The sequence below is a fragment of the Caloenas nicobarica genome, chromosome 3 (assembly GCF_036013445.1).
Source record: "Caloenas nicobarica isolate bCalNic1 chromosome 3, bCalNic1.hap1, whole genome shotgun sequence".
NCBI lineage: Eukaryota > Metazoa > Chordata > Aves > Columbiformes > Columbidae > Caloenas > Caloenas nicobarica.
In genome coordinates this window covers 84,301,663-84,328,637 of record NC_088247.1, presented here as the reverse complement: position 1 = coordinate 84,328,637, position 26,975 = coordinate 84,301,663, and the positions used below count along the sequence as shown (strand labels likewise).

Sequence of the window (26,975 nt, the reverse complement as noted above, 5' to 3'; positions counted from 1 at the left end):
TTTAACTTAAGTACCTATTGCAGTCATGTAACAACAGTGGGGACTTCACATGAGCTACTTAAAGTCGTTGGCGTGCTGTAATGTTTTTAAGTGTGCACAGTAGAACACCACCTGTCCCTCCCTCCATTTACTACATAATGACGAAGTCTCCGATTTGGATGTAAAGTTTGACTGGAAACCAGCATCCAAGCAGTAAAATAAGCTAAATGTAGGATTTAGGTAGATAATTTTCATACCATACCAGGCTTTTTAATATGCATGATCCACTGGTGTGTGCCAGCAGAGCTGCCAAAGGGGGCAGGTGCCCGAGCTGCTGAGGGACCTCTCCTGCATTTCATTGTGTTGCTGCAGGGGTGGTGGTGAATATTTGGAAAAAGTGATGAATTAGAGTGTAAAGTTTTCATGAGCTGTAGGAGAAAGTAACAAACATGAGATGAAAAATTCAGAACAGGAATAAGAAAGCCAAGGGAGGCTGTATATATGGATAAAAATATATCGATGTATATGCACGCACTCAAAAAAAATAAAGTGTTTATTTTGTAATCTTAATGAACTGAAGCTTTTACAAAACAGTGTGATTGTGATGGATCATTCCTTCCCACATGCTTTTTCAGTTCATTGATTTGGGGCATGGTTGACTTCAGAAACTACCAGAAGCTCATGTTTTTCAAACATGTACTACTGGCATGTCTTTTATTCTGCAAAGCAGAGCATTGCTGTTGATTATTTAACTTCTACTGATATCTATAAGCTGTATCAGCAATGATAAACATTAACAAAAACTCTAGCTCTCTCTGTGTTTGCCCATCACAATAAACCTTCGCTTTTGTCCTTTGCAAATAAGGAATAATGTATTTCTCATTTTCTTGTACTGTGCTCTGCAAAGTCTCATTCCATGGTTGTTGAACTGAAACAAATAATCTGATTTCACTCATGACCCACCTCTGAAGCTACACTAGGATGATTAAAGGCCCACGTTTCTTGGCCATGGAGAAAACGAGATTTAACTGAAGACCTATAGTGATGTCAATGTAGTATTTTCTGGAACATAAAAAATGATTTTAACTGGATAATTGTGCAAAATCCATGGCCAATCCATACCAATTTGTGATTCTGCATGTTAGTTCAAATCTCCTTGCAGTGTCTGTGCCTCTTTGAAGCTTCAATGCCAGTGGCAATTTTTGAAATGGAAATGTGTACACCGATGCATTGTGATTGGGACAAGTCAGCATGAAGGTAGATGACAGTCTCTCATGACAGATATTATGGCTTGTCAGCTCCTTCTTTCAACATTTGCTATGGAATATTGTAAGAAAAAAAAAAAGAACCAATAGCTAAGTGTGAGGAAGCATGTTGTATGTTGAAATTCCCATGACGTAATTAAGAAATTGATTCTATTAGTGAAAACAACAGCTTTGGCTTTTTAAAAAGCACTTGGTTATTTCTCATGTTAATGCAACATTGTTACTATATTGCATGATAAACTGAGCTAGAAAGAGAGAATGCTTCATTTAAAAATACATGAGATCTTCTATTAAAAATTTAAGACTGAACAAAATTAGTTCAAGAATTATTTGAATTCTGAAAGCTACTCATGTTTTATCTCCATTTTTACTTTTCCAACAGAATTTATTCAAAAAACTTTTTGCAAGTATTATCCATGCTCCCTCTATAAAATAAAGAGTAGTTTCTGGGAGATGCTGAATTATTCAGATGCTTCTTTAGTTGGAATAAGTATATTTTATGAAAGTATTGATTAAAGTTAGAAACGCAGCAGTACTAGTAGCAGAACTAGTTTGTGAGAGAGCACTGCCATTGCAGGCATGCCTAAGCATGTGCTTATCTTCATGCATGTCACTTAATGCTACTGAAATCTTCAGGGTTACTCCTAGAGTTAGATGCCTTCTTGGTCAAGTGTTCATTCTTCATCAGGAAAGCTTGTTCTGAAGCTAGTGATGCACTCAGCTAATAAATTATAATTACCTTTTTTCTGAGAATCTATAGGTGTCGCTATAGAGTTAGATGCATTTCTTTTGGCTTTTTTTGCTTCTCTACTAAATGGCAAAGGGAAACTTGAATGACTAATCTTTTGAAATTTAAGAAACTTCCATTACTCTTTTGGCCATCAGATGTCACTAGAGTACAGAGAGTAAGTATTAGGTGAGGTGGAACTGATTTATGGCTTTCCTTGGCTGTTTATTTTGGAGTGGGAAGACTCCTGTCCTGCAGAGGCTTTCTGAGATCAGTAGTTGCAGCATCTTGGCCAGCTCCACAATGCCTGTGACTCTTTTAGATTTAGCGTATTGAGCAAGAAAAGGGTTCGAGATCTCATCTTGCTTCTGCAGGGGCATTGACACTAAATGAAATAGGGGCAGAAGCAAGCAAGAGGTGAACAAATACACCACACAGTTCAGCCTTGGTATTTCTGTGCTCGTTGCTGTGGAATACTTAGCAGAGGCCTTCAAAGCCACTTGTGTCTTCACTGCAGATGTGGCTACGGGAGTGCTTATTAGTTCCAGGGCCCTCATCTGCTTTCTGCCGTCTGGGTGGTGTTCTGCTGGCCATGCCGCAGCCTGGACCTTTGCTCTGTTGGATGCCCAGGTGCTTACTGATTCCATGGGCAGCACCGTGTGCTGCTTGTGCTTTCCTGTGGGTGCTTTGTCTGCAGTGGTTGAGGCTGAATTTGGGGAGGTTTGCAGGAGTTTCAGTACAAACAGGTTGACTGAAGAGCAGAAGAACCTCACAAAGATGTTTGAGAACATGATGGAGGCTCCAATGAATCTTTAAGCTCTAGGACTTTACAGTTTGACATGTGAAAAGTTTAGTGACATTGCTAATAGTAGGATTTCTTTCAATCTGTCGTTATAAAGAGACTTTAGGGCAGTTTTAAGGTTTAACTTCAACTTTTAGCTAGTAGATGCTTAGTCCTGCTTGAAGATCTTCCTTTCCATCACTGATGGTGCAAAGCAGCTGTAATGAAGATAACAATTTGGCTTAAAGTGCCTTATAGAAGTCAATGAAAATAAATAGAAATATATTCTGCATTTTCTGAATAATTTCTCTGTAGCATTACTGTTCCACTGATAATATGAAACACCTTAATTCTTATTGATGAAGATCTCCAGAACATGTAAAGGACATGTAAACGAGAGAGACAGAAGGGAAGACATCCTTTCTGTATTGACATCCAGAATCTGTTGGAGAGAGAAGTGAGAAATGTGGCATAAGACTTGATAGGAAGAAACTTTGTAAAATGTTCTCAGGTCAAGGTGCTTGAATGTGATCACCGTGATGTGAAATGAAAATTGCTGTTAGGAGTGTAACATGAAAAAATCATCATTCACTAAGGGTATTTGGCACTGTGCTTTATAAAGAAAAGTCCACTATTTTCAGGTATTTCCAAGTAATGTTTTGTTTTTAGACAGAAATTATTGGGAGATAAAAACCTTTTTGTGGCTGATGGGAAGCAAAGTGAGACTTCCCTGAGCAAGAAACTAAGTCCTTGTAATCTAGAAAAGGGGAAAAAGATTCTGAAACAGTGAAGTTCTTAAAGCATGGAAAACATTAGGGAAAAAAAATACAAACAGTGGCAAAAACCCCCAAAATGTCTGCAAAGCTGGAGATGATGAAATGACAGGAAAAGACTGATGAAATATAGAAGGTCTGAAGGAAAAAAGAGTTCGAAGGTGTATTAATGGTGACTTAAAAGACCGTCCAACCAACTAGACTGAGAGAGAACTGGTTAGGCAGCTATTTGTGGATTTATTGCAAGTATTTGCAGATCTGCTAAAAGTGATCTTTCTTCAGGTTTCTCCAATGCCCCACAATTGTGTGGAATAGTTCAGGGGAGTAAACAGTGGTACTGTCAGGAATAATCTACGTTACTAAGAGGCAAAGATTAGACTCTGTAACAGAAATGCTTTTGTCCAAGAGAAACTTGTATGCATTTAAAGTGTATCCCAAGAGGCACAAATACAGCAGAAAGCCACCTTGCTCTGGAGGACTGGCTGGAGGTGAGAAGTGGTGTTACTGATGTCAAGAACATTTTCACATTCTTCTAATGCAAAAGTCTTCAGCGGGATTTTAGGAGCATCCAGTTCATGACAAGAACGCTTCAGGTACCTTGCAAGACCTCACGGTATTAGATTACACCTGAGCAAAGGAAAAACTGTTTCTCTGGGCCAGTGTATGTGTGAATCTGTTTCTCTGTGTTGTCAGCCCTCTCTGCTGATAGAAATATTTTATTTTTCCTGCATTTCACTCCTCTTTTCTAGCTTTGTGGATTCTTCAGCTGACAAGTAAGAACAACTGACTATCCTGTTCTGATTACCTGCATTTGTGTCTTAACTTGGGTGTGATCTGAACATAAGGGCCAAACAGGTGAAAATGAGGGGTTGAATTGATGTACATCCTTACCTGATTCTAAATGAGATACAAAATGCACTGCAATTTATTTTGAGCCCAGTTCTATTGTTATGTCTATCCAAGTTTGCCTGAAATATTTTAGTTTTTGTTCAGCACTTTCCAAATGTGTTCCACACGGAATGAAATTACTCTCAGGTGTAACTTCATATTTGGAAGCAGAAAAGCAAGTAAATAAGCATTGCAGGACCTCTAAAAAAAATGGGTATCATAAAAGTATAAATATGGTCAAGAAGGGAAAGTAGCTAAGTAAGTAAAGAGCTGATGAAGATATTCCTCTTTGAGAGGGTCAGAAGGCTTAATATTTCACTGAAAATCATAGATGGATATGATCCAGGAGGTAATACTAGCAGGATGTAAATATTTACAGTGTAAAGATATTTTAGAGTAACAACTTCCTTTTTGTGGAATGTTGACTTAAGGATCAAAGAAAAAATTACTTGGACATACAGCAGAGTAGTGAACAATGCATTTATCATTTTTATAGGGAAAAGTGAACGATAGGATGTTTTGCTGTGCTTGGCTTCATTGGATTGTAACCACATGTTCCAGAAATAAGCATTTTAAAATATTGCATGTAGCTTTATTTACATATTCCTAAGTTATAGATATGACCTTTTCACATTGTGAAATATAATCTTAGTCTCCCTCAGTATTTGGGTTTCTTCTTTGATTAAAAACCCAAGGTGGAGTGAATGTACTGTGCGACTGAAATTAATCTGATTAAGCCTGAAATTGCTGGAAGAATGCTGGCGTGCGGCCTGCAGGCAAATGCCGGAGATGGCCTTGATTTGAGGAAATTGTGTCAGAGTAGCTTTGCAGGGCAAGCAAGTGTAGGAGGCAATTTGTAGTAGTTACCTTGTGCTCTCAGAACCAAGTTTTGCTGTGTTTCTGCTTCAGTGCTCTCAGTGGGGATAGCTGTGAGTTTCGCTGGGAGGATAATGACAGTATTTTCACACAACGATTGATTTCTGTTGTGATGGCATTTATTTTATTCGTTGTGCATATTGCTATAGTGTGTGTGTATATATACAATATATGCGTGTGCATATATACACACACATAAACGTCAAAGATGTTTTATTCTAAAGCTAGTCTGTCTTCCAGAACAAAGAGGTACTGTTTTGGGAGATGCTGAGTTCTTCTAACAGCATCTTCAGTTAAAGGTCCTTATACTACTGAAATTACTTATGAGGTATTTTCTTGGTTCTCAGTAGAGAGACTTTTCTTTTATTTCCTTGCATAGCTTGGGGTCAGAGGTAAATATTGAATAAAGTAGTAGAATTCAAAGGTAAGATAAAATTTCTTGCCCGTTTGAGGGCCGTATTTTTAGGCATTCTTGTAAGTTCCTTCACTAATTTCATTGGAAAGCACTGTATCCGAAGCTTCTTGTCAGTGACCAGCTTAATGGAGAGGTGTATAATTCTGTCCTTGGTTGTATCAAAATAAATACTGCACTTCTAATGGCTCTATTTTCAGAGAATTAACGTGGGTGGTATTTTTAATTTTTTTCTAACCAAAGGAGAATCATCGTTTTGTGGTTCTAGATAACATTTCAGTTTCAGCTAAGAATATTACACCGTACTATGAGTGTTGGATATTTTAAAAAAATCCAATATTTTTCAAATAATACAACAAAGTTTTGCAAAAGAAACATTTCTTATCAGAATTCTGGTCTTAGTTCTTGCTTGAATAAGTGACTCTCATCATTGATGGTTAGCTGTAGTTACTATCTTTTAACTCTAAATATTAATATTTGTCATTCTTGCTACCTCTCAGAAGACAGATTTTTTTGCATGGCTGTTAGGGACACAGACGTCAAAGGCTGAGAGCACTGTGCACAATAACCTTAGGGCAGTGTTAAGGAAGTTCCTTTTCCATAGGTTTCCCATAGCAGAGGCTTAGGCATGGATTCCAGAAATTCTAAAATAATTTGTTTGCAAGGTACAGCACAGAGCAGCTCGAGCTGAGCACCTCCTGATGGACCCTCAGCAGAAAAAAAAAAACCTGGTTTATTTTACCCCCACAATCCAAGCCCCACCCCCCTGTGTGTCACTCCATATCCATTGCAAAATTAGAGTTCAGGGTCTCCCTGTTCTTTGTTGAAACTCTTCACTTCAGTCAGGTGAGCCTTCAATCAAAGTTGCGACCCTCAGTTGCTATTTTGCAACTGCAGCTGGAGAGACAAGCTCCGTTTATCCTATAGCTTGAAGACTGAGGCCTTTTTTACCTAACGAAGCAGAAAGCTCAAAGGTTCGCAGCTTGCAGAAGTTACCTTAAGCAAACTTACTTATGCTAAGTGTATTCTATATAAGCGGTTTCTAACCAAGTTCTATAAGAAGCAGTATACCCAATAAATTCAGTAAGCTGAGGCAGTCTGTTCCCTAACAGGCAGAAAACCTGGGAGTCGCTGCCGTGGGCATGGCTCGCTGCTTGCCCAGGGCTTGGATTTGGGCTGCTGCAGAGGCGTATGCCCTGGGGTTGTTGCCGCCTGGCCCTCAGCACCCTTTGTCCTTGTCCCCAGAGCCGTGCTGTGGGTTTTGGTGTGCTGGAGGTGCTCCCTGACCCCCGGTGCCTGCTGCCCATGTGGGTCAGCAGCGGGGTGACAGCTGGGGACCAACGGTGCTGCTACACTGCGTTATCCGTCTGCTGGGAGAGAGGTGAGGAAAGGATGTTGTAATTGTGTTTAACATAACCCCTTTGCTCTCATATCTACTGAATTTTAAGTGACTGTTTGTTATTTGCATCTTTATTTTTATTATTAGAAGACAGAAGCGTATTAGTAAAATGATGAATGACGTGTTTGATTATTGTAGGTATTGATTGCTTGCACTTTGACAGGTCTGAAATGCACACACTTGAGAAAATCCAAGTAGACTTTATGCACTTTATTTGTTCTACTGAATTGCAAAGGTCTAAGGATTTGTTCAGGAAATCAGTTCAACATAACGTGTCTCAAAGAGCCGCTCTTCTGTTACATGTATTATAGGGATGGTTTATTAACTGAAAAACAATATCAACAACAAAAACACAGTAGGGGATTTGTGTGAGATTGCCCTTTTGTCCTGCAAGCTGTGGCAGAAGCAGAAGTGTGAATAAACTGCATGGAAAGGAGTGTTGAGCACAGCTTGGTAATCAAATGTTCTGTGATATCTGACACTTATCTTGTGAGCAGGGCTGAAAGTCAAGTGCCTGCAATCAGCAGAGAAGTGTAGATGCATTTTAATTATAAATTAACTAGTCTAATTGTATTTGAGTTTTGTTGTGTGTTTTTTTTTTTTTTAAATCATATTAGGCCCTTTCCTGGCAAACAGAAGTATTTTGTTTTGTTTTTAAAAGGACATGTTTTGTACACTGTGAGAGTGCAGATGTGTCTCTGGACCAGACAGCCCAGGCAAACCTCTGTCAGCCTCTTCACTCTGTGATTCGGACTTGGTACATTCTTCTTAGGATTTTAGCCATGTGTTTTCATGCTGTCTCCTGTGCTGCCATTCATACCTGGAGGCAGCTCCCCACAGATCAGTCTGCCTCACTGCTCATCATCAGCCCCTCCTTACAGTGCTGTCGTCGTCTTGTACCTTTAACAAAAAGGAATTTTAAAAAAGCCAAAAGCAAAAACTTATTTTGCTGAAGATGTGTGTGCCACTTCCAGTTGAACTACCTTACTAGTTTTTTCCCTATCTCATAGATTTCCTTTTGTCTCCTGTCCATATGAATCCCTTGACTTCCTCCACCCACCTATATATTCTTTTTTTTTTCCTTAGTAAACACTGGAAGAGCTTATTCCGTAAATGGTGTTTCTAGACAATAGTGATAAAAAGATTTAGTAGTATCCAAATTCCTCAGGATAAAGATTTTTCACCTGACTGTAAAACCATGCTAGAACACAACTGACAGTCCCTGCTTACTTTATTCTTGTGGATATTTTTTCTTTCTTTTTCCAGTACAGGCCAAGATACTCACTTGTGCTTGTTGTTTCATAAGGGGTTGTGACCATTTGGAAAATTTATTGAAGCTGTGTTTGAAAATTATTTATTTTCAATTGCCACAACTTTCTTTCATGTTTCTATTGCAGCAGAAACTTTTTCAGAGATGAAGGTGTTACTGAATGCATTAGATCAAATTCTGTGCATTTTCTCATCCATGAAATCAGTTATATAAGGCGAGATGCAGTAGGTACCTTGTGAGTAACCCCATACTATCTCCAGGTGATGTTTACAGGTAATGAGAAATACATGGGAGCATTTGACAGTGACTTGAAATTTGTTTCAATAAAGCCTGTAACACTAATAAAATATTGAGAAGGAATAACCTAGGCAAATTGTCTCACTTTTTAAAACACATGAATAATTTATCTATGAATACATGAATCTTATTCTTAAATTCTTTATTTTCAGATTAAGTGTTTTAGATCATGCTGCTTTACATTTAAAACGTCATGTCACAAGATTCATAGATGCTATAAATCTAAAGGAATTTTTTTACTCAAAGAGCGAGGAGAGGATTGGAAGAAAAAGCCATGATTTCATCAGTAGCTTTACTATTCAGCTTCGTAACAGGCATTCTACATCTGCTTGTCATTCAAAGAAACCCTAAAAGATGAATGGATAGCTCATTCATTATGAGGGAGTCACGTTATTCAAGTAATCTGACTAGTAGTGTCAGTTTGGCAAAAATCCAAGTTTTGAGTGATGGTCCTTAGATAAATTCAATAAATTTTGTGTGTGTTTTGTTACCGCAGCATCTTTAACCCTTAAGGACAAAGGATACAAAGGAAATAATCCTGTAAAGTATTGAAACTTCATTTGGTGCTGAAGGAGTTTGGTGCTTTGTGGCAACAGGTCCACTAATTGGTTCACAAAAAAAAGAATGAATATGTGTTGGTGACTTAACACCAATGATTCCAGTAAATCCTAGCATCTCAGGAAAGTACCAAGAGGAATACCAAGGCCAAGGTATGCTTGCATTATATTAAGGTTGTCAGACTTAGCCTTCTGATGGAAGAATGTGAAATCTGTAGGAGAGACTTCTTCAGTAGTTATGGGCATTCATTAATTTTAATTCTGACTCCAGAAAGTTATAAATACTCTGCTTTGGGAATCTGTGTTTTACTTGCTGCTGAGACTTGTTGGTACTTTAAGGTGTATGGGATTAAAGTTGCAAATGCTTTGTTGTCGAAGTCCTAACTCACTACTGTGTTTTGATTAATAGAATTCAGAACAAATCCGTGATACAACGTACTGCTTAATATTAAAAGATGTGTCAAAACTTGGTGGGAAAGAATTTGTATGCATAGTTTACAAGCATGTATTTATACCTGGATTGCTTCTGATATCCAAATCAATTAGGAAGTCCAAACAACAACAATTCTGTGGTGTGGGGTGGGGTTTTTTTTTCAGTAATTATTTCACTGAAGAGTATGTCCTCCTGAAATTACTGATGTGAGCTTCTAATCTAGAATGAGAAATATGTGCTCCTTTATCATAGGCTGGTTAAAGTTGTGTCATTGCTCAACCTTGAAAATGAAGCAGCTCTCCCCAGCTGGCAAAATGAAGATTTCACACTTGTTTCTAATTCTGCATCACGCTCAGGCATTGCACCTTAAAATCGAAATCCTATTGTGCATGTACAAGATTTTAGATTCTGTTTACAGGAATCCAACAGTTGGTAGTTTTTTCAGTCTCCAGGGCTGGCTTTGCAGGCAGGAAGGTAAAGGAGACACTAGCAAAACATGTGCTTATATTTGAAATATTTATAATTTATTTTTCTGCTGGTAATTAGTAGGAATGCCTACAAAATATTGTTCAACAAAATAGTGATTTTGATGCAGCAGAAGTGAAAGGATTGTTACTTAATTGTAATGAGCTGTATGTAATGCTCCTTTTAATCTTTGACCAATGTAGCAATCTAAACATCCTGAATTCTTACAAGCACAGGCTGTTATTTTTGATAATTAAAATATAGCAATACTTGGATATATCCGTGAAATATGTTTTCCACTTGCGGGACTTGAGGGAGAGGAGAGATTGGTTTGCACTAGAGGATGCTTCATGGTGTTTCTGGTGGTCTGCCCCTATTCCTGGTAGTTTTGGTGTCACAACTGAAATCAGTGTGCTAAATTCATCACCCAGAAGTTCTATATCGACATTTTTGGGCACATAGGTGCAGTCTTATTTGGATGGGACCTTTGGAGAATATTCTACCATTTCGAAGACACCCATAGAAATTGAAATTTGGAGACAACTGAGTGATGTAAGAAAAGGAAGAACAAAAGGTCATGTCGTAAAGCAGTTGAGCTGAGAATGTGAGTATATGGTGTGCAGCCTCTATATTACTGATGACAGTGGAGGAGTTCTGGTGTCAGAAGAGACAGAGAATACACCTTGTTTGAGTTGCATCAGTTGGGAGTGAGTGAAAAGAGCACACCTAGTACTGCTGTGCAGACACTGGGAATCTTGCAGAGAAAGGTCCTTCGTCTGATCGTTTAAACTTGCCCTTTCAGTTCAAAATGGGCTGTGTTAGATGCTTAGTTATCGCCCAATTAAATTGTAAGGCTGAATTAATCTGTAGAATAAGATTCAAGGCAGCTAAATGTAAAGCACTGCAGGAATGCAAAGATGGCATTAATAAAGTTGCCCTTTGAGGAGGAGGGTGGTGTGACCGACACCTCCTTCCTTGCTCTGCGGAAGGATGGGGAAGGCGGTACGGAGGTGACGGTTTCTGGGGTGTCCCTGAGCTGCGTTCAGCCGCGTGTGTGCAGCTCAGAGGTGACAGCAGTGCCCGTCAGGAGCTGTGCGGGGCTACGGTCAGAGGGGTGGCCGGGGGAAGTCTGAGGGGAAGCAATAAGGATTACACCGTCCATACAGTCCAGTTAGTTGTTGTGTCTGTAATGTAACTCTCCTGCTTTCAGTTTTAACAAAACCAAAAAAATTATATACTGTTTTCCCAGCCTAATTAATGCCCACAAAGCATGTAAGTAACTTTGCATGTTAAGAAATCAAAGTGAAAACTTGCCAGCGTTACCAGAATAATGTATTGTGTCCAGTATTTTCTATGGGAAAAAAAAAAGAGGGGAGGGAAGCCTTGAAATCTGTATCTTGTTTTTACTTATATAAAGTAAATCTCTTTACTTGAACTTATTTATTTGAGGTGTAAGATTTGATGTGCGTGTACTTTCACATTTAATATTTCCTTAATGTCTAAAAATTTACAGAACCTCAGTGATATTTTCTTTACTCATATAACGATAAACTAAGACAGCATCAGAAAATGGTACTAGGGTCAAGAGGTGCTTTATAACCTTTAGATCGTGATGTATAGCTCTGGTAGTTATCCCTCTAGCTTTCACTGGATTTTTATTCCCTCTCCACTCCCAAAGAATTTTTATTTTGGTCTTACTGTTCACCAGTCAGAAGTATTAGAACAGAAATTTCTGCTGACATGTCAGCTTCAGACTGTTATAAAGTTATAATTTGGTGTCACAATGGCAGGTTCCCAGCAAGGTCTTGCTTAAGACAGATAGAGATGCTTGCTGAAGACAAGACTCAAGAAAGGTAATAAATGGATTAACTAGCTGTATTGCGTGGCTCTGATTATGTTGTTTTCTACAAAATCAAACGTCTTGGGGTTTGTAGCTGTATGCAAAAAAAAAAAAGCAGATTTGATATATTTTCTGTTCATCCAAGTCACATGAGTAAAGGACTGTGAATATAGCTTTGAATGTAACCATGCATAATTTCTTCTTGTGTAACAGTGCATTTTAGACTCCTTGTTTTTCAGATATTTTTCTTGCCTTGGCATATTTGAAAATTGCTAGTCAAGTAGGAAGGATAAATACAAAGCTCTATTTGTATTTATAACTGTGTGTTTGTTTTGTTTTCTAAACAGGAATGAACATCTGCACAGATGCTCTCAGTGCAAGGTTGCTAAATACTGCGGTAAATCTTGTCAGGTAAGATGAAAAATAACAGCTATAAAGGGTTGATGAAAACTGGCATTTGAATACTTTATTTACAGGGACTCCATACATTTTGCTCATTGTCATACCTCCACACTGCAATTTATTATTTGTAGCTATGGGCAGAATGTGTAAACATTCTGCCTTGTTTTGAGTATCTTTTTAGTTACAAATATGAGATTATAATCAGTGCAACAGACAAAGCTAAGATGAAATGTGTGGTATTTGGCTGTGTTTGGTTAGAGGGTAAGGAATAGATGTTCAGCTTTGCTGCCTGTAGACTAGAAGGCTCCAAGTCAATTTTGCAGTAAAACAAGAGTAATTTTTTTATTATGGCAAAGTATATATTCCAGTATTTTAAGAGGAAAAAAGGGGCAAGCGTGTGCAGGGAAGAGAAGGCCTTGGGCAAAACTGCATCTCTGAGGAGGTTTTCAAGAAGATGGAGCCAGGCTCTTTGCAGTGCTGCATGGCAGGAGGACAAGGGACAACAGGCTTAAGTCGAAAGAAGAGAGGTTCACATGGAATGTAAGAAAAAGCTGTTTCACCCTGAGGACAGCCAAGAGGTGGAACAGGCTGACCAGAGTGTTTGTGTCATCTGCATGCTTTGAGGGGTTCAAGACCCCACTGAATTAAGTTCTGAGCTGGGTGTGACCCCAGACCTGACCCTGCTTTGCAACTGGAGATCTCTGTAGATCCCTTCCAACCTAAATTACCCTGTGATCCTATGAAACAGTTCTTAAAGGTGTTCAAGCCTAAAACCTTAGCTTTTATATTTGGATTGTATTGTCACTTAACCATGTGTGCAGAAGTTGGCAAGGCTTGGTGCTGAGTGGGCATGCCAGGGTAAATGACTGTGTAAGGTCTAACACAGCAGAGAACCAGACACCTGAGATTTGAACCATGAGGGTCACCTTACAGAACCCTTGAATTTTTACATGATTCCTCTTAGCTTTGCATTGGGATTTTTTTTTTTCCTGAACAGAGAAAAATTAAGAAAGCCAACTAATGGTCAAAACAGACTAACAGTGATACTCTATTAAATGTATATGCGTTTAACTTTTAAAGTCCTTGACATTCATATGATCTTTCACATATCATGTGCTTTTATAAACAGTTCTGCCTTAGTATAAAGTGCAGTGTGCTCAACATGCCAGATCCCCCTCCTTTTGAGGTTTAAAACATATGGAGAGGGAAAGGAAGAAGATATGTCATTTTGATTCATTGTGTGGCAAGTGTGTGCAACGTACATTAGGTGCTTACTGTAGCATCAATAATAGTGCCACAGGTAGATCTATTATGGGAGATCAAAAGGAAAATATGACTGAAGAATATAAAAGACCACAGTATTCGTAAAGTAAGTTTAAAACAAATATCTGCTAGGAGAGTCATTGGTAAAGCATCTTTTGGCAAACCTCTAATGTAGAATGAGACTGTGCTGGCACTGACCTGCACAAGCAAATCTGCAAGGTGTAATGCAAGACCCTGTTGCAATTTAGGTGTAGTAGCAGTGAAGGGTGGAAGTGGGGCTTCTTGGGGAAAGCAACGTATGTGAACATGATTCAAGGATTCACACTGGTTAGCCTGGAGCAATCCACATTTGTAGGTGTTTATTTCGGTGAGACAGGCTACTGCTGCTAAAAGTAATCTGCACTTGAAATGCTGAGTATTTACTGTTACATAATATCTTGAACTGTTAACATCAATAAATTAATCTTGAATTAATATTATATAGTATCCTATGATAATTAAGTAGCAATTGAGAATAACTGAAAAAAATGTTATTTTTCTAGTCAATATAGTGAATTTATTTGGCTCGATGACTCAGTGCAGATGATCCAGATAAAACTGAGACCAACCAGACCTGTTTGCTTTTGAGAACTGTCCTCTAATTCATATTTCTTTTGATAAGCTAGCTAAGCTGTTGTGCAGCTCTGGTTTTATAGCAGCTGTCAGCACAGCTCTCCTTGGCCAAGGCAAAGGCTTTGTGCTCTGCTTAGCCTCTGTAGGTTTAGTGCAATTCATTAATATGTGTGCTTCTAATTGAACTAATTGTCGAACAAACTAAACAGCAGGGTGTTGAATGAAATTGCAGTTTGCGCATTTTAAAAAGTGATATTGGCAGAACAGTGCTATTTTATAAGTACAGATAACTTCAAAATGCAAATCGTGCAGTTGGATTTACAACTTACACTTAGTTTTGATGTGTGTTAAATGAATATTACAACTCAAAACACTTAACTTAGGGTTAAAAACTGTCAGTTTTTTGGAGTTTCCTGGTTACTACATTAAATGAAACCAGAATTAATGTACAAATCTGACTTTAAAAAAAAAAGAGATTAATCTGAGTAGCTGAACTAGGTTTAAGATAAAGGTGAATTTGTGAAGGAAACTTCAAAGTAAAGGCAGGAGGGGATTTCTATGTTAGGATGGACACAAATGAAACATATTTAAAGCTGAAAATATTTTGTAAAAAATCTTCATTTGATTTAAATTTTCAGGTGGCTAAGGAGAACTATCTTCGGGCTAACCTGTATGAGAAGAAATAGTCTTTTGAAAGATGTTTCCCTTTTTGGAACTTACTGTGAGAATTGCTGTCCTTTAAGGAGCTATGTGGGCAAAGCCTGAACAAAACTATATGGGAATTACAATTTCTAGCTTGTAGAAATCTCCATAATATCAATACTGAAAATTTCAATTGAGTTGTGCCCAATTTCAAAATTTCCTTTTTATTTTTCAGACCAGTCGATGCAGTTTGCTTTCACTTTTAGCACTTTAATTTACTTCAAAAAAATATTACAAATGTGGGACTCGGAGTTACCACGAGATCCTTTGTACTGATGTTTTTCAACTTAATTTTGATTTCAAGATCAAGTATATGTAGACCTTTTGCTTTAGAATGTGTTTTCTGTTGGACCTCATTGACTTTTGCCCCGTTTCAACGCTTCCCTGTTGTAGCCCCCTTCCCACTTGCTGATGCTTAGTTTCCTGGAGCTGTCTTCTAGCAGTGTTGTGTTGGCTGGACATCCCTCCAAACGTAGAATTACCATGTCTCCTCCTCCTCGTAATCACTTCTATGATCTCCCATGGCAACGTTTATTAGTTTTGTGTGTCCCATAGACTGGAGACAAGTGATATAGATGATAATCTCTGACAAATGGGAGTGTCATTTCAGGCAGAATTCAGAATGTGCCATTATCAAACGTTATTGAAATGGCTTAATTAAAAAAAATTGTTTGAATGGTCCTGTGGAAATGACAAATAATGTCTTTTTAACAAATCAAAAACCTTCCAATGGAAAAATATCCTACTTTTTTTTTTTAATGTCCTCTAGTCTTTAACTTCTTTTTATTAGCATGTTAATCTGCGGGAAGCATTTATTTTTTTTTGATTCTGCGTAGGAGACAAGGGAAACCTTTGTTTTATAAACACTGGTTTAGGATGTTTCATAGGGTTAGGGATTATTGGGAGGCAGGGATGGCACATGTCTGTGTGACAATGGGCACACTTTGGCCAAACAGCTCAGCTAAAAATACACAAGACCTTGCAGGCAGATGCAAGGGGTCTTTGCCATGCCCTGGGCCATTTGGGGCTGATCCTGGACCTGGGTTGTCCAGTGAAACCCAGTGCTGCACTGGTGTTTTGGTGGGGCTCGTCTGGGGGGCCAGACTCTCAATCTGCCACCAGTGAACAGCTGCACTAGCTCCTACGGCATGTGGGTGCTGAGCCTTTACTTTGTGGGTAAAGCCAGAGGAATTGCACTTGGGATACACCGAGCTTGAATGGGAGACAATGGTTTGGGAGGAGATAAACAGGAGGGATGTTCTTTATGAGTTAATAAATGTAGTGAAGCCTGCAGGAGGAGGGCTGGGTACCGCACTGCACTATGTACTCGTTTTTGTCTCGTTCTGATAGTGTTCATTTCTATACAGGAGGGAGAGAAAAATCTATTGGAAAATGGATGATCTTCCCTAGCGGAGAGAGAGAAGGGTCATACCAGGTGGCTGTACCTCTGCAATGTAGTATTTCTACTCTAGCTGGATATGGGATATAAAAACCTTGACTGAAAGTCAGGTTATGCGGAGTTAAGAAAACTGCCCACGGAAAACTGCAGAGCTAATGTAAGCCCACCAATAATTATTGTTAGAGACAATAGTAGGTCTCTCCAGGGTCACAAATCTTCATGGTTTTGTATTGTTCTGTAATTTTTATTATTGTTGTATTGGTAGTGAGAAGAAATATTGTTGAATTTCATTATACTTAATGCATTTGGGGCTTTTCCCTCTCTCCCCAGCCAGCTGGGAGGTAGCGAATGCAGTCCCTGTTCCAGCGCTCATCCTGTGGGGGCGTCAGACTTAGTCCTTTTTGGGGTTGGTTTCAGCCCAAGCGCTGTTCTGCAGAAGGCATCTCTCTGAACTGTTCTTCTCACGTGGGAATGCATCTCAAAGAAACGTGGCATATGATGCTGTGTGGTACTACATATTTCATCTCATTAGGGCTTTATTGGTTGGGTAAGCTATTAATCATTTTGATGTCACCTCTAACATGTTTGAAATTCTTTGCAACATGTGTGCAGGGAAGAAAATTATCAGATAAAGGTTTACTCCAAAGAAGAGTTTTAGTTTAAGTGGGATAAAAATGCCAATATAATTACATTACACAGAGTGATGTCTGGACATTTACAAGCATGACCTTGTTTCTTCTAGACAAGAATAATTCTATTCAGCACTAGATACTTAACTTTTATTTGTCAGACAGCGTGTGACACTAACTGTGTTTGGATTAATGCCTTCTTGGTGTCGTTTTCTCCCCTCATAGAGTTATGGATAAAGGAAATGAAATCACAAATCTCCCATGTATCTGAAAGAAATAAAAAGTCCAATTTATTTATTATGTGTAAGCCAAAGGGGAAAAAAACCTGAATGAAATAGAATAATTGATACTGTTGCTGAAACCTAGTTACCTGAAACAATTTCCCCACTTAAATGCAGCTTAAGAAAAAAATTGCGCGATAGCATTTGTAATCTTTGAAACTAGCATGTCAGCATCTACAGGGTGTGATCTACACTTGTACCTTTCACTGCCATTCGCTTCTATTTTTTTTTTTACTGCTTAACATATAATTTCTTTATATTAAACATTTTATAATTTTCTGTGTGGCAGTTACCTAACAGAAGCTGTTTTTCTGGGTTAGTCGTCTTTTTTTTTTTCCTACTGTATATCTATGAGAAAATGTCACCTTCAGAAGCCTTTGGTTATTCTGAGTTCTTGTCATTGTAGCAATTTTTTGTTGTGCCCTGTTTTTTCAATTTGCTTTTAAAAAGTATTTGAAACAGCTGGGTGCCTTCAAACATACACTGTGAATATATAAATAAAATGTGCAAATATGTACTATGTTAATGAGATGGCCCTGGAGTTTTTGTAAATTTGAAATAGAATTTTCAGCTTATGAAGACAGAAGGGAAAAAAAAAAAAGATCAGAAATTGACTGTCTTTCCCAACATGTTACTTTAGCTGAAGAATCATTTCTCTTCCACACCGGTTTGGGAGGAATGAGGAAATGAGGAAAACCAGACTTAATTCACTATATAGCAGCTTTCCTTCACCTTGCCATCCTGTCTTTTCTCTGCAACGTAAGTGTTAGTCTTTGGCTGCTACTCTAATAAAAGTGGCCCTTGAAACAAAAATTGCAGGTTCAGGTAGTACATGCAACTAAAAGATTTTTGGTTCCATCTTCTCTTTTGATAAATTTTGGTTACAGTGTCCGTTCCTGGTCTGAACATCTTTGGGGATGGTTTTTGCAGCGTGGAAAACTTGACCATTGTTTTAGAGCATCTGCATTTTGGTGAAGTGGATAGACTCTGAAGACCTCTGTGATCTTGATTGCTGAGTGAACACACACCTGGAGTGTTGTGTATGTTGGTGGAATTAGGATAGTAGAGGAAATATTAGCATCCCTTTAGTTCTCTCCAATCGTGTGAAATATGCAACTCCATCTCTCCTTGCTAGAAGGAAATAAGAATCAGAGCCCATTTATTTATCTAATAAAAATTTCAGCTAGCTGGAATGGTGATACCAATTTGAACTAAGCTGATAATGCCATTTATAGCATGTTGCGTAAAGAAAATAATTTGTATAGCAGGAACATGGGACAAAAAATGAAGGCATTTCTTCCAGTTTTCTGTGCAGTTTTCATTCTATCTCTACATGTTAGGATCATAGAATCATTTCGGTTGGAAGAGACCCTCAGGATCGAGTCCGACCATAACCTAACTCTAGCACTAAACCAAGTCCCTAAGAACCTTGTCTAAACGCCTTTTAAACATCTCCAGGGATGGTGACTCCAATCCTTTCTGTGAATAATTTTTTCCTAATATCCAATCTAAACCTCCCCTAGCACAACTTGAGGCCATATGTTCCTTTTTGTGCATTAAAGATGTCAGATAAAATGTTTGATAAAGTATGGTATGAACTATGTTGTCAAACAGCAGCATGAAGTGAGGTTTGTATCGGGAAAGAACTGGACTGGGAACTTGACCTACAGTTTTTTGTGTTCTCTTAGGTTTTCTTAAAGGTAAATTTAAATTCTGGGATAGGATAATGGTGATGCTTTTGTGTCGTGAACACACACCACTGTAGCTCCAGTGTCCGTATTATCAGTTATGCAATTAATAACGTTAGAGGAGGGAACGGTGTGATGGAATTGGTTTGAGTGGATAACCCAGCCTGTCTCTTTCTGCAACACTCATGTTACAGCTGTGCTCTTAGACTGTGCTGGCAAAGTGTGTGTGCTGATGTTTCTTTGGCAGTTGGCATCCAAAGTTGCCTGTGTTGGAGGCTACCCAAGTCAGTGGACCTGAGTACCCAAGGAAGGTCCCCTTCCCGGTCCTTTGGAGCTGACTTTTGGCTCTGAAGCCACCCCTCCAAGCCTGGATCAGTGGCTGTGATGCTGTTGTGGTTCTGGATCCCCAGGTCCAGCCCATGGTGAGGCTAAGTGTGTTTGTGTACATATATAAATAGAAGTAACAATATATAAAAATGTGTGTATATATACTACTTTTATGTATGTGTGTATATATATATGTTATGTAAAATAACATGCAGTTTTTTCTTTCTCTTCCTTTTAAAAAAATATCCTAATAGAGAGAAGCTTGGCTGGACCACAAGCAGGAATGCAGGTGTCTTAAGAGCATCAAGCCTAATTTTCCTCCAGATTCTGTCAGACTTGCTGGCAGGATTGTTTTTAAACTAGTAAGTGACATTCTTTTAAATTTATTCAGTGTAGCACATTCAGAGAAATATTTTTTCACTCTACATTTTTAATGTAATTAAGAACTAGAAAGCTGAAGTGACTGGGCTTGCTGAACAAAATTGGACTGCCTATTGCATTACAAGATTGCTGATTAATTTACAGAAACGCTCAAAGGATCAAGAGATACTAAAATGGACATAATTAAGCTCAAGGGACCAGTTTATCGACTTTCTCTTCCTATGACTATGTGGTAGCATTCTAAACTTATTTCTGCGTAGAAGCAAAGCACAGAGGGATGCTGGTTTTTCTTTGATATTACTGAAGTTATTGGGGCTTTTCCATTAGCTTTGCTGGGAACTTCATTCAGCCTTATTTGGATGAGCAGTAAGGACAGAAACACAGTTGGCTACCCCTTCCATTAGAGGGCACAGTGCCACGCTTTCAGTGTTGGGTTCTCTTAATCTCAGTTACTTTTTTTTTCGGAACTCTCTTAGAAGTCCTGGGTGTTTGACATGCCCATGGCTTTGATTGATTTATGTGGACTAAATTTTCTGTTGGGTTAAGCAGCTTATGGCTGTGTGGGATTGTAGATCAAAAAGGATTTGCCCATATTTTTTGCTGACCCTGCCACAATGCTGTCTGTCTTGGATAAAAACATGTGCATTTGTTGTGGTCTGAGGTGATAAAATATTATTTAGTATCTTAATTTATACATTGTTGGGAGGAGTGTGTACATGATTGTTTTTAAAGGGCAAATATGTACCTAGCTATACTGTGCGTTAATTATAGTCACATGAAATCTGAGACTGCTAACCTCATAAATTGCTTTCAATTATAGTGTAAAGGGCCAAAGTAATTACTAAGGGTAAGCTGCTGAAGTTAAAAAAAAAAAAAAGTAGAGAGTGTTATAACACTGAGAAAAATTTGGTATTTTTATGATAGCTTGCAGCAAGTATGGAATGACCAGATTTATGTTGATGCTATTAGCCTTACCTAATTATTTTACAGGCACATCACATTGAATAATCAATCCTGTAGAGTGTTTTCAAGATAAAACAAGCTATGTAAGTGTTATTTATCTCTCTTTCTCTACAGCTTAGGCAATCAGTATGCCTGTCTGAGAGACTCTACTCTTTTTCCGATCTTCAGACAAGTAAGTAATTGTCAACCATATTGCAGGAAATGCTTCCAAGTTCTGCTTAACAGAATGGCCATCTGATTTTCTTGTAGCTTGCCTTCTGAAGGTCCACTCTGTAGAATAACAGCATCAAAGACAAAACCTGCGAAAACCTCTGTGGGAAGGAACATCAAGGACAAAACGTGTGTCATTTTCAAGCAAAACTTCCACCTGATTTCTTGGATTTAATATTTTTTCTCATTTTACAGTGTACATTTTACTGATCAGTTTTTAATTTACCTGATGTCTGCCTTATTTACATACAGTGCCAACATTTTTATATACATATGCAAAACCACACATTTTCGAAGTTTACTCTTTAAATATTTGTGTTATTGCATAAAGTTCAAAATAACTTCCAGAAAAAGGGAAAAAAATCTAAAATTTACAAGGGATATGTGTATGTCTTTCTACATGACTTTTTGATGGAGAATAAAAAGATAAAATTGCACAGATATTATTTTTGTGGTTTCACAAGTTTCAACTGCTTGGGTTAGGAAGGGATGTTCATTGTAATCTCTCAGCAGAACTTGTAGTAGCCGTGATGCTTTTTACTGCCTCTGTATCCTCAAAAAGCTACTGTATTTCATAACATTTTTCCCATTTACTGCACAATTTACAGATGGTGTTGATAAGAATTTACTTTCTTTGATGCTTGGTAGAATCCATAGGAAAGTCAGAGAAGCATTTTCATTAGAGGTCTAAGTATATAGGGGAAAATATTTCATTGGAGGGAATCACCTGAACTAGAAATACAGGCTGTGAACTTCTGAAGCAAAAAAACTTCTCAGGAAGCATCTGTATAGTAGAAAATAGTGTTTCAACTCCTATTTTTTTTTTCTGGAGGTCCAAATATTCGAAAATTGTTATTGTCACTATGCTGTTTCAGTGTCCTTTATACACTATTACTTTTCAATGTTACTTTATATGTACAGGTGATTTTTCAGTGTGGTGACATGTAAACTGAATAAAAGCATATGAAGTTTCATACACTTATCAAATAGTATGTTTTCCACATGTTATCAGTGGCCTGAGGTGAGCATGATCACTTCATTAGAAAAATAAGGCACTATGTTTCTTTCTGCTTCAGGATCTGTAAAGTATGAATAATGATGCTTTAGTATTTAATAAAGTGATATTTGCTTAATATTCTTCCATATCCATGGCATTTATAACCTGCTGTGTACGAAACTACCTTTATCTCTAAAATACTTTGCCTTTTGATCTGCCAGAACAAAGTGTTTCTGACACATCTATGGAGAATACAGTATAAATACATACACTGCTGCATAAACTTTCAAGCCTATTTTAAATGTTACAAACCCAGATGCCTGGTTTTTGCATGTAATGTCTTACATCTGCTTACGCATCTGCTTTGTCTGTTAGCTTTTGATCTTTAACTCACCATTGTATTCGTATGACTTGGCAGCAGCAACCTGATAAACTCTTCTGTGTGTTGATAAGTCGCTGTCACAAAAAATGACAAATGTCCGCCCTCTGTCAAAATTGCCTTCTGTCAAGATTAATTCTGGGACTGTAAATGTCTAGACTGTATGACTGCCCTTGGATACGTTCAAAATGTTGGCGAAAGGTTCTGTTCACGACATGATATACTTTTTTTTTCTCCTTACCCTTAAGATATTGAGCAGCTAAGTGAAGAAATGAAAGATGCCCTCAGGCACCTTGCACAGACATTGCAACTGTATTTGAAAACAGAGATCCAGGATGCATCTTACTTGCCACCTGCAATTGACGTTTTTCAGATCTTCACAAAAGTAAGTGTTAAACTGTGATTACTTGGCAGCTCATAAATTATCCTTTCGTTGTGTTCTTGATTTATTTTTTGAGTGGGAGTTCAGGAGATACATCCAGAATGTGATATATGGCAAAGTGAAATCAAACTATTTATTTTTTTTTCCTATTCAGACACTATTTAAGCAGAAGTATAGCTTTTATATAATTGTAACACTTCAAAATTTAAGCAGTTGCCAGAGGATATTTTTTCTTTTACCTTTTTAAATTATCATGTTAAAGCTCTTGGGGGGAAAAAAAGTTGCATTAAAAACCAAACCAGTTCAAAAACAATGGAGTCAATCAACCTAAGTGATTTTTCCACAGTGATAATGAGCATATAGCATCACTCGTCAGCCTGGAATTTTTCTTCAAAGAGCAATCTCTTATATTTGCAGATATACTCCCATTCTGTTTTGTTATTTAGTAGTATGTGCTGGTGGGTGTTCCTGACAATACTGTGTCCCATCAGCTGCTTTCTCAGGGGACATGTGGATCATCTATTCTAAAAGGCTGTATGTGAAGTACTTTAAATTAATTTCCATGATCGGTTAAATGTTTGTTACTAACTAAATATTGTTGGCTTTTGCTGTACACATTGCTTTCAATTCAGAAAGCTTCATTTGAACAATGCTAGCAGAAGTAATTCATATGGAGAATACTCATGGTTTTAACTTGATTTTAATTTTTTAATTTCAAGTTGATAAATTCTGCCATAGGATTTATCTTGACTCATGCATGTTTTAGGTGTTTTAATAATCATTTTCTTATGAAGTAAGTGAAAGTCTTAGATGTTTTTCTTCTGATATAAACAAAAGGAAGAGCCTCTCTTAAAGAAATTTTAAAAAATGCAGCATACAATTTTCTGCATATTTTTAATCTGTTTGCACAATTGTGGAATCTTTTTGGTATGGATAGAAGGAGTGGGAGTAATATAATCGACTGTGTTGTTTTTCTGGATTTTGATGGTTAGATTGCGGTGATGTAAAGTTGCAATTTTTCGTGGAAAACCATGCAGGCTGAAATACACCCAGTCAAAAGAACTTGCAGATAAAACCCTTGTGTACTACCTAGTCTCCACTCAAACTGTTTTGCTGTTTTGTGGTGTGCTGGTTTGGCCTCAACTTTGTCAAATGCATTTCACATGAAGTACACACACTTTGCTATCTGGTTTAGAGAATTTTTACAGCTGAAGATAAGACTGAGTATCAGGAGGTGATCACTGCCTAACCGGTTTGAACTGAGCTTATAAGAAGTTCTTTACATGTCTTGTTGCGCTCTTTGTAATAATAAGCTTAAGAGGGAGGTTGACCGTGGTGGCATTGCGGGAGTAGTATGATGGTTGCTCAGTATATTGGAGCACTGATGAAGAAAATAAGGAAGCTTTTAAAATACTTTACGTAGACACATGCACAAGCATCTACATATCTGTTCACCTCCTCTTCCCTCCCATGTATTTTAGCAAGGTAATGCTAGTGAGCATCAAGTGCAGAGTGAAAGTAAAGATTTTCCAGCTCTTACATCCTGTTAACTGGAGAACTGGGAATGCTTCTGTTAATTACATTTGTCCCACTATAGCTTTACTATCACAAAGGTATTTTTAACTCAATGTATTCCTTATGCTGACTGTGAATTTGTCCCTGCCCCATTGGATGTACTGTAAAATACCAAGTTTTAAGTTGTTCTTGTATTTTTTTTTTTTTTTCCTTCTGGAAATTCAGAGGCTTTCAGATCATTAAAGTAGGTCTCATTTCCTTCTTTCACTCATGTTACTCAGTCTTTGTGATAGTCTGGCATAGGAAAATAGAGGGCAAATGACAGATCTGTCATGGGTATAGGTACTTCATATCACTAATAATAAAAAGAATTGACAGAAGGGACAGAAGAATCTGACTGAACAGGTGAGTTGGTTGGGAGAATGGGGCTGTGGACTAAATATACCCGTATGCTTTATGTGTGAGTAAAATTAGTATCTTATTTGGAGTTCTGTCAAGCACAATGCATTTTGGAAAGCTCTGTTGTCAGTTTTCCACATGGTAGTTTATAGCCCTCCCAGTCTGGTTCTCAGATGAGTATGTTACAAAGTACGGCACTATATTAAAATATTATTTTAATGCACCCACATCCCTAGTGAGCTAGCAGCAGGCGTTTTCTCCCACTCCAACAGAATGTTGTTTGGAGGACAAGATGAATGTCAATGGAAAAAATACTGTGTATGGTGTGGGGATTTTTGTTTGTTGGGGTTTTTTTTTGGGTTTTTTGTGTGGTGGTTTTTTTTTTGATGGTGGCTTGTTTGGGGTTTTGTTTGTTTGGTTGGTTTTTTTTGGTTTTTTGTGGTGGCTTGTTTGGGGGTTGTTTGTTTGTTTGGGGTTGTTTGTTTGTTTGGGGTTTTCCTTAAGTTGAATAGAGATGCTTATTCCCCACAGGTAAAACTTAAGACTTTAGAAATGTAAAGTCTCTGATAAAAGGCTTATGTGGCCTTTTCTCTGTAGTGTAACTCTATAAAAAGACCAGCTGTGATGATGTCTCTGCGTGGTCATAGAATAAAGAAATATTGCAGATACATGACTTCAAGATGTAATCTTGTTTTCCCAACCTCTTCCAACATTCCTTTCAAGTTCAGTAGGTGCTTATTCTAACACTGAACTTTTTTGGATCAGTTCTTTCATTGCGTGCCACAAACAGATCCAGTCAAAGGTCACTTTTTATTCTGTTTGATGCTGGATACTCAAGAAGGAAAATAAGCAGACAGTCGGACAGAAGAGAAAAACGGTCCTGCAGTGAGATACTAAATGCCAGATAGTTCTTAAAAAGTCTCCAACCTGATTTAGGTCAAAAGAGGCTTCTTGGAAGCTCTTTTAAACAGTCTTCCTCTCTGCTAGCCACTGCTCTTGTCTTTGTGAAAATTAATTATAGTTTTATTCACTTGCTTGTGATACTCAGTGGACAGAGACCCCTTGAATGCAAACTTGTGGAAACTTCCAGCCAAAAATCAAAGAAAGTTTTGCCATTTCTTTCCATGGGAGCAGAATTTCCTGCCAATGTATTTTTACTTTGTGTAAGACCTGAGGAAAAATATCAGCTGTACTGGATGGGGAGGTGTTTCAGAAGGGTAATGTACCTTTCTTTTTGACAGTGTTGCCCTGTCCTTACTAGACAATTTGCTTTTGTGTCAATTGTCGTTTGAGATGGATTTTTTCTTTCTTGCTATCTGATCACTCCTCAGAAGCTCCAGTTTATTTAACATGCCATTTATCAAGGTTGTGACTGTTTTAAAATTCTGATCCTCAGAATTAAACAGAATTATCTGCAGTTAATTACGTGATAAGGCTTTAACCTCTGCTGAGATGTTTTCTAATGTCAAGATAAATTTTTGACACCATGGTTTTATGGTTTAATGATGTTTCCATAACCTTGAGATAAAATCAGTCCTTGCTTTTTATTCTCCAGCTTTTCCTTGCATGTGTGGGGAGGTGGCCTGGAATCCCGTGGGACATTAAATGTATGTGGGATAAAGAATTAAATTTTTTTTGTATACATTTCTGGTTCTTTTCTTAATAGCAGACAGAACCATATAAACTACTGAAGACATTGAATGAAATCTGTACCTATCATGTTGACTGTAAAACTGAGTGATTGCACTGGCTGGAATTGGGCCTAAGAACACTTCTTTTAGACCAAATATGGACTTAGTTCCAATTCTATGCAAGATACTACTCATACTACATCAGAATTGAGGTTTTTGAGCCTTTCAAAATTGTCTGAGCAATTTGAAATTCAGCTTTTTTTTTTTTTTGCAATTAATAATAAGACATTTTGATGTTAGGTAAAATGGTAGCCATTTTAAAAATCTGCTAATTTCAGATCCTTACACTTCCAAAATTTTAAGATGTATTTAAATTCTGTCATTAAAAACAGGTAAAAATCCAGTGACAGTTAATGAACTGTAATGTGACAGACTTGTAGAGCATTTTAGTAATCTTAAAACGGAATTTTGTTGGAAAAGATTTCTAAAGGATGTTTTGATGAAACAGTTGATAACAAAGTTTTGGGAAAAGGATGCTGGATCAAAGATTCTTGGGAACCCCATAGAGCAGAGATGATACTTTACTCCTGAAATAGCAGTCTCCCTAATATTTCTGCTGCGCGAAATTTCAGTTTCTGGACAATATCTGAATTGCACGTGGGGTGATAGGGATTAGAGAGAGAATTTTTAGCTTTCTGAAAGCTTTTTAATCTTTCCTGCAGTTCCAGTCTTGCCACTTTTTTTCTTATGAGCAGATTTTACTTTGACAGTAGATGTGCTGCTTTCCTCCAGCTCACTGGAGAGGCCACAAACCTGTATAATGTGTGAGCTGAACGTCAATGTCAGAGTGAAA

General features: G+C 37.8%; 1 protein-coding gene across 1 annotated transcript in view; it reads left to right on the top strand.

The window, feature by feature from the left end:
* SMYD3 (SET and MYND domain containing 3) overlaps positions 1–26,975 on the top strand; it is a 411,825-nt gene that overhangs the window by 38,477 nt on the left and 346,373 nt on the right. The window contains exons 2-5 of the mRNA XM_065632390.1: positions 12,310–12,373; positions 19,520–19,627; positions 20,724–20,781; positions 22,444–22,580. Of these exons, the coding sequence (XP_065488462.1) occupies positions 12,310–12,373; positions 19,520–19,627; positions 20,724–20,781; positions 22,444–22,580 (367 nt within the window). The remainder of the gene's footprint in view (positions 1–12,309; positions 12,374–19,519; positions 19,628–20,723; positions 20,782–22,443; positions 22,581–26,975) is intronic.